General features: G+C 38.9%; 1 protein-coding gene across 3 annotated transcripts in view; it reads right to left on the minus strand.

The window, feature by feature from the left end:
* Positions 1–119: 119 nt before the first annotated feature.
* Positions 120–7,854, minus strand: part of HMGXB4 (HMG-box containing 4) — a 14,266-nt gene continuing 6,531 nt past the window's right edge. For all 3 annotated transcript variants that reach the window (XM_042890231.1, XM_042890232.1, XM_042890230.1), the window contains 7 exons: positions 7,678–7,854; positions 6,513–6,594; positions 5,983–6,047; positions 5,592–5,697; positions 4,953–5,122; positions 3,887–4,009; positions 120–1,904 (listed from right to left, as the gene is read on the minus strand). The exon at positions 7,678–7,854 is cut by the window's right edge and continues 1,076 nt beyond it. In XM_042890231.1, the coding sequence (XP_042746165.1) occupies positions 1,860–1,904; positions 3,887–4,009; positions 4,953–5,122; positions 5,592–5,697; positions 5,983–6,047; positions 6,513–6,594; positions 7,678–7,854 (768 nt within the window). In that variant the 3' untranslated portion in view covers positions 120–1,859. The remainder of the gene's footprint in view (positions 1,905–3,886; positions 4,010–4,952; positions 5,123–5,591; positions 5,698–5,982; positions 6,048–6,512; positions 6,595–7,677) is intronic.

Raw genomic sequence — 7,854 nt, forward strand, 5'->3', positions numbered from 1 at the left:
GGGCCGGGCCGGGGCGGGTCTCGGCGTGACGACAGCGGCCTCCGCCCGGCGCCAGCGCGGGGCTGAAGGACGCGGCCGGTAGTAATGTGCGCCGCAAATGGATGAGAGCACTCCAAGCGTTAAAAAAGAAATTATATTGTCAGGACAGTACAAAAAGGTTGGTGTTGTAAGGGCGTCTGGATCAAACGGCAAGGAAATAACAAAAATATAAAAACTGCTAAGTCTTGCCAAAGTTTTCCCTCTAGTACCAAATACCACAAGATACAGATTATACAAAGTGTACAAATTTTAAATACAAATACAATACAGCGGGGTTGGGTGCAGTTTGTCGCTCTCCAGGAGGTTTCCGTTGTAGAGAAGACAAAGCTGAAGAGGATTCCTCTGTCCCTTTGCGTTAAAATGTGTCTGCCTGGGTCGGAGGCTCAGGTCAAGAACACAGATGTGAGAGTCAGAGCACCTGGCTATGAGGCTGGAGGTGCTGGAGGAAAACTCAGCTTCGCAAGCCAGCCTATGTCTGCAAATGCTCACAGTTTTACCCACGTGCTGCCGATGTGTAGTGCTGCACACACAGCTGATTCCTGCAGGAAGAGCGGTGAGGTGAACCTGATCCCACTGCTTGTCGAGGGAGGGATTTCTGCTCTTAAATTATGTATATATACATATATATATGTACACAGTAATGTACAGGATAAATTAAAATCTGTTAGATATCGGTAAAAGTTAAATACATATGATATGAACACCACGTAAACACATATAGACACACAAAAGCCTATATGAAAATCAGGTGCTTTCCTACAGCTCTTCTAGAGGAGCGGAAAGCCAAACACTGAGCACGTGGCAGGAAAGGGGGACCAGTCCTGTCAACACACATGTGCCTTGGTCAGCTGTAACTGCTTCTAACTGGCAATCAGCCACCATCCCACAGCAGCACCGTGGCTCTTTCAACACTGCTGGTGAAAGAGAGGGGGGTCAGCAGTCTCAGAAATCAAAGTTTTCAATCAATTATTTTCCCATTTGCTATCGCTCTCCATCAAAGCAGGCTGACCACGCCCTGGAAAAATCAGCAGGAAGTTTGTTCTCTGAAGCCAAGAAAGTCTGTTGATACATCAAACTAGGGATGACTTGGGTGCACGTCCACAAGAAAAGATTAAATTGTTATCTTCAACTTCATTTCAAATGCCAGCTACTAGACCGGTGAGCTGACGCTGACAACTTTCAGCTATTTACTGACTGAAGAGTGGGCTTAGAAGATGTGATCAAGAGGCAAAGCTCTCTGTATCCTTGCTCAGCTATCCAGCTTTCCCCTCAAGCAGATTTTAAACTCAAGAACAGAAATGGGGCTGGTGATGAGTTCAGTTCCATTCCTTGATCCAAAATATTCTACCATCTCTACCGGCTCACAGAATACTCGTAAAGGGTTTAACCAAACCATCCAACCCCTGCTTCTAAAGTAAGTTCAGCTAGAGAAAGCTCCATCTTCAAGGATGGAGATTCAACAACCTCTCTGGGCTACCTGTTTCAATGACTGCTCTCACAGTTGCATGTTTTTCCTTACATCCAAAAGTACGTTCTCTGGCTGCTTCCCCCATTAAAGGATCTGTATTTAAGGCTAATATCTCAAAATCTTTCTGAATTCTTTTGACAAATATTTCCATATCGGATCACATTTCATCCACCAAGAGATTATGGTTCTCTCAGCTTTACAACTTTTCATAAAATACAATCCTATGCATGTAATATATATATATAAAACTTCAAAAACACTACATGTGGAGCCCCTGGGGAGTGCCGGTGTAACGCACGTGCACACAGGTCAGTGCACGCAGAAGTTGAGTAAATCCCAGGATCCTTTCCCATCAAAGTCCAGGCATGATGTAAGCGATGTTGTCTAGTGTGTTTGACTGGGAAAAAAAACACAACATTTTAATGTCCAGCAGTGACTCAAAATCCCCAAAATGACACAGATGAGGGTACTAAGCACATTCATTTGTCTTACAAGTCACCGTATCAAGAGACAACCAAAGTGATAAATCATCACTAGCCTACCACTACCTTATTACTGGCTTACTGTCACATATTTGAAAACTTAGAACTAAGCACAAAGGTAGCCTTAGTACTTGGAAGCACTTGGCAACAAAATGCTTGTGGCTTTCCTCGAGTGATTTCTTCCTAAAGAACCTTAAGCTCTACCTTTCAAGTTGAAACAAACCACACTGGCTACATCACATCAACCACATGGAAGATGTGGTGAAGTACTTAAGTGATCAAAGTTGTACAATGTGAAAAAAACAAGCAAAAAAACTCCACCAAAAATCCCTGCCATTATACTCACAAATCCTTTAAGACATACTGCAGTGTATAAGAGAAAAAACACCTACTAGCAGGGTGTCAGAAGGGAAAAAGAAGTGTCCCTCCAGTCTTTCCTGCAAATTTAATAGAATTCTGAGATTGAGTCCTTTTTTTACACATCCGAAAACAACACCAATCACTATATTATCTGTATGTTCTTCAAATGTAGTATTTCAGTAACCTCAGATCTATGGTTAGGTGGCTGAAGGCCCTAAGAACAATTGCCTTTTAATTGCTGAAGACGGAGAACTGGATCTGTACCAAGGGTGATTCTAAAATTCAACAGTGCCACCTACTGACCGAAAAGATAAACTGCATACTACGTGCACCATGACCACAATTTTACTCCTCTTAAGATAGCACTCTCTTTATATACCTGACTGTAAAAATCCGAATAATTTCTTTCTTATCAAGTTTGAATACCAGCTTTCCAAAGTGACAGGTCAGTGCCTTAATCTACCTGCAGCATCATTGCCCTTTGTAACAACAAAGTGATCAACTTTCCAAGATACGAGCCATTAGTCACGTGAAAAACGGGTGTAACGTTCTAAATTGGCAAGCAAGGAGAAAAGAATTGGATGTTTTTCCATGGCTTATAATGGGAACACCCCGTTGACTCAGCTTCTGCATAGACAGCCAGTTTGTAGGAGCTCACAGCCTAAGCTCTCAGATCTGTTCTTGTTGTTAACAGTTTCATAAAATGAATCACTGATTGGGCTGTCCCGTCAGAACATGCTAATTCACGTCCCATTTTTGTTATTCTCTTGTCCAGATTCCAGATATTATTCCAGTCTCTCAGCTTTTGCAGACTACAAACTTATTTTTCATATTTGCTCTACTTTATTATTTATTCATGTCTCCTGCTGGAGGTACAACTTCTGATTCAGTTTATAGTGCTGCCATCTACATCTATGTCCACACTGTGCCACAGTGAGGTCACAAGCTGTTGCTAAATCAGGGCTCAGTTGCAATTGTAATATGGAAAAGAACCTGTTGCTACCCAGCTCCTTCAAACAGAAACTATTTTCCTTTCCTTGGATAAGGAAACAGCTACATGTGAGAGGCCCTACTCAGTCACATAAGGAATCTTAATGGAGATCACGTTATTTTCTACATTGCCAACTCAAAAGGGGATGTATGAATAATACAAAGCAGCTGGAAGATGCTTTTTATATTTTTAAGGAAAATTAGAGCTTTCAAAAATAATTGTTATGTGTACAGGTGCTTTTATTTGATTTAGATAAATTGATTCAGCCATTAAAACAGGACCTATATGCACTGCAAACAAAGGAACAAATATTAGGTCAGTTCCCAGTGGAAAAAAAAAAAAAAGAACAATGCAATGTTGTACAATACCCTGCAACACTGACACCTCAAAGAATTTCAAGAGATATCCCTCACTAAAAATGCTTGACCAATAAAACTTTCTTATTGCACTGGAATTTTAATTGTATTCATTGATTCATCAGAAAAGTGTAGCTGGTCTCTACTGAAATTAACAGGGCTAGAATGGAAATAACCACAAGAAACTTACCAAAACATGCTTAGGGCAGCCATTCAACTCAGGTAGTTGTGTAGTCAGACATGCTAACGGCCCCAAAGCACAGAGGATAGAATCCAGAAGTACTGACAAACTTCCTGAAACAGCCACCATTCCCTGGAAGTAAGGAAAGAAAAACCGGATAGGGGCAAATAGCGGAAATTGTGGATCCTTCACAACTATGTTGATTCTCATTCACACAATCTTCATTACTGAGCTTCCCTAGTTCACTTCCATTATTTACATGCCTACAAAACAATGCAAAGCACTTCACAGAGAGTCTGTTAGCTCAGAAAAAGAAAAAAAAATATCAAGAATTCAATAGGCAACATTCTGATGTAGGAACAGCAGAAAATGTTAGAAAGTTGTCAGTTTTGTGTACAATTTTAGTTCCACAGTTTACGCCATGTAATTTCCTTTCCATTTTGTACCTTCTACTATATTAGCTAGAGGCAATAATGTTTTATTATTGAAGCCTAAAGAAATGGTAAGTCTGTAAAAATGCTTTAGTTATCAATATACTTTCAAAAAGGGAATGTGTTTGCATGCAATTCTGTAAAGGGATTGATTTTTACTCCATTTGTTCTTCTGAAGAATAACCTCAATGAGGTCGTAGCAGAAACAAAATGCAGTAACATCTATTTTATTGCTGTCAAAACAAAAAAGCACAGTGAGATGACCTTGTTAGCCATAAAATTCACTGATATTTGTTATTTTAGCCAAATATGTCTTCTGCTTACAAGCTAGGCTGAGTTCTAAACCTCTGTGTGTGTGTGTGTGTGTGTGTGCAGGTATGCAGACAATTACTATCATCTAACATTAGGAAACCACTGGAAAATATGACATCTCCTACATTAGCATATAAGCTGAAATCATAGTAGTGGCTAATGAAAGCACTGGGAGCATGATACTAGGAGAAAACAACAGGGCATGCTAAAACATATTGGTAAAGGCCTTCTCTGATGGTTTTTTTTTCCTTTCCTAAAGGCTTGAGACAAAAAGAATAATCCCTCCAGTCCTATGTATGATGGTGTGACATCACTGTTGGGGACAAACTCACCTCTGTTTCCTGCAGTCTGTGTCCAATGAGGCTCAGAGATTCACCCAGCAACTGCAAGTGTGCAGCTACATCTATAGGCTCAGTCTCAGGGGCTTTGGCTGGTGAGGAAGGCAACACTACAGTGCTGGTGGGAGATTTCTTATGAGGGGAAATGGCTCCTGGTGGAGAAGCTGGAAACACAGGAATTAAAATTCTGTATTATCTACTTTGACTCTTTTACCTAGAAGCCTATTTACTTCCTGAAGATCAAATATCAAAGGTATTAGATGTTTAATAGTTATGTGGACCTTTGGAGAACAGAGCCTGCCTTCACTGCCATGCAAAGCAAGTACCTCAGCTGAGTGTGATTTGATAGTTTTGGCAGATGAGGTAAACGGAGATGCCAAAGCAAGAACAACCCTTTTTCATATTGCAGCAAGATATTCCCACTAGAACTTCCCTGAGTTCTTCATGTTTCAATTCCTGAATTGCTAAAACCAATACCATTCTACTAACTAGACTTTTTGAAAAGTGCTGATATCATTCTTGCTCTTGAAGAAACACCGTTGTTGAGTGACATGATGAGTTAAATGTAAAGACACCAGCTTCCCCACTCCAAAATAAACCCGACAAGTAGAGCAAATAAAGTGTGGCAATTACCTTTTATTTTTGGAGCCCCATCTGAAGATGATGCCTTTCTCTTCACAGTGGTGGCCTCTGCTTTATTTTGCTTGTGTTGCAGATACTGAGCTTTTTGTTTCCAGATCTGCAATTACCATGGTATAAAAACATATTGACAATGTTCGATAATTAGTTTACCTGATGCCAAGACCTCAGGGTAGAATAACATTACGTAGCCAACTGGTGAAGCAATGCCACGAGAAGTAAATGGATGCTTTTATGAGCACACAGGCAAAATCATCAATTTTCCCACAGTTTGGGGACAGAGGTAACATTTTTTTTAAGGTATTGAGCAAAAACACCGCTGTGTTCTGACCTAAGCACCTAGTTTACAACAATCATTTCACAGAAACATCTCACATGCACTTACCAGTTTATCCTTGTCAGGTAGCTGCTTCCAAACTTCTGCCAGCTTTTTACTAAGGTCTCCGAAATCTGTTAGGAGGAAAAATAGAAATGCTCAAAATAGATTAAAGGATAAAATCATGGTAAGGATACAGGGAATTTATGTGAATTTCAACAGTGTGAAAAACTGGCCTATGCACACACATTTAGAAAGTAATCCCTTTTCCACACTAATGGATCTAAAAATGATTTCCACTGTGCATTTCCTTACTGTCAATGACTCAGGAAATACAAGATCACACATGAGTATGCAGAAAAATAACACAAAGAAAACAACTCTTTAAGTAAATGAAAGAAAAGAGTAGGAAATTTCTTCATCCAGATTCACAGCTTGGTTAAAATACAATGAAGCAAATCATAAAATCAATTTCTGCCCTTTTTACTGCCTCAAAAAATCAGAGGTTAGTATGAAAGAGAAGGTATGTCCTGCTAATTAATTAGACTGATGTATAATGAAGAGAAGAGAAGAGAAGAGAAGCTACGCTTTTCTCTCACCTATCCCAGGGTGCTCAGACACAATATTGGTACGATATTCCTTACAGAACACTTGATAGGCAGACATGTTTTTCTTCTTTGGCTGGACGGAAGAAAAAAGGAAACAAAGGTTTTTAATTATAAAAAGACATACTCAACTTTATTAATAATTTGACATTTATCAAAGACTTAAAGAAAGACACAGTGATTGGATAAGGAAGATAAAATAGCCATGTTTTACATGTTGTGGCCAAATTTAGCAGTTTTGAAAGCAATAGGAACTGGCCAGAACCAGTTTTAATGGAAGACTTGTTCTGCAACAACTATTGATGCATCACATTCCTAAGTCAAAATTGTTGCTATTCTAAATCCAGGAGCAACAAATAACTGTAAACATATCTCAGTTTTACAATTGAAAAAAACCCACAACTGTCCCACTGTACCAACGTGGATCTGTCAAAGCAGTTCAGTTTTTGTTCAATTTCAATGTTCATGTTTTGTTCCTTCTAAATGATTCTTACTAATTACTTCATACTTTCAGGAAAATTGTCTGTACAAGTACACCGATAACAGATGCATAAGCAGTTGTCAGGCTCTGATCAAAGGAAAGTTTACACATAAAGCAGAATAGCTGAGTAAATTTGGGCTGTGTCTGCCCATTTGTTGACACAAAGCAACATTTGTCTGTGCAGATGTACAAAAATTTCTTCTCCCTGTCTATCCATATATATACATTGAAAATTATTCTGACTGGAAATCTTAGACATACTCCAATAAATGGATAAATAACTTCAGTATTTGAGCTTACAACTTAGTTCCTTCCTATAAGAACTGTCATGATGGATTACATGACAGCCAGAACAGCTCAGAATTCTACTGGTAATAGCTAGAACCAGCTACCTTAACAAATGATGCAGTGGTAACATAACCTGTACCAAGTATATAAAATATAACATTTTCAGAGGAACTATATTGGCTAAAGACTGCCTATGTCACAAAACAAAGAAACAATAATTAATACTCCTTCTGCTAAAAGCTTGGAACACAGTAGTGGAAACATTTCCACCAAATATGCTGTGATGTCAATGCTGAAATTACTCAATCTTCAATTTAACACGTCCTTGTAACAATGTGTAATTTAACAGTACCCAACACCCAATTTATAGTTCCCCTAGTTTTTCCTTACTTTTTCTCTTTCTCTGTCCCTTTCTTTTTCTCTTTCCTTTTCTCTTTCCTTTTCTTTTTCTCTTTCTCTTTCCTTTTCTTTTTCTTTTTCTCTTTCTTTTTCTTTTTCTTTTTCTTTTTCTCTTTCTTTATCTCTTTCCTTTTCTTTTTCTCTTTCCTTTTCTTTTTCTCTTTCCTT

This window comes from Lagopus leucura, unplaced genomic scaffold (assembly GCF_019238085.1).
Source record: "Lagopus leucura isolate 7727_CA_CO unplaced genomic scaffold, USGS_WTPT01 Super-Scaffold_100159, whole genome shotgun sequence".
Taxonomy (NCBI): domain Eukaryota; kingdom Metazoa; phylum Chordata; class Aves; order Galliformes; family Phasianidae; genus Lagopus; species Lagopus leucura.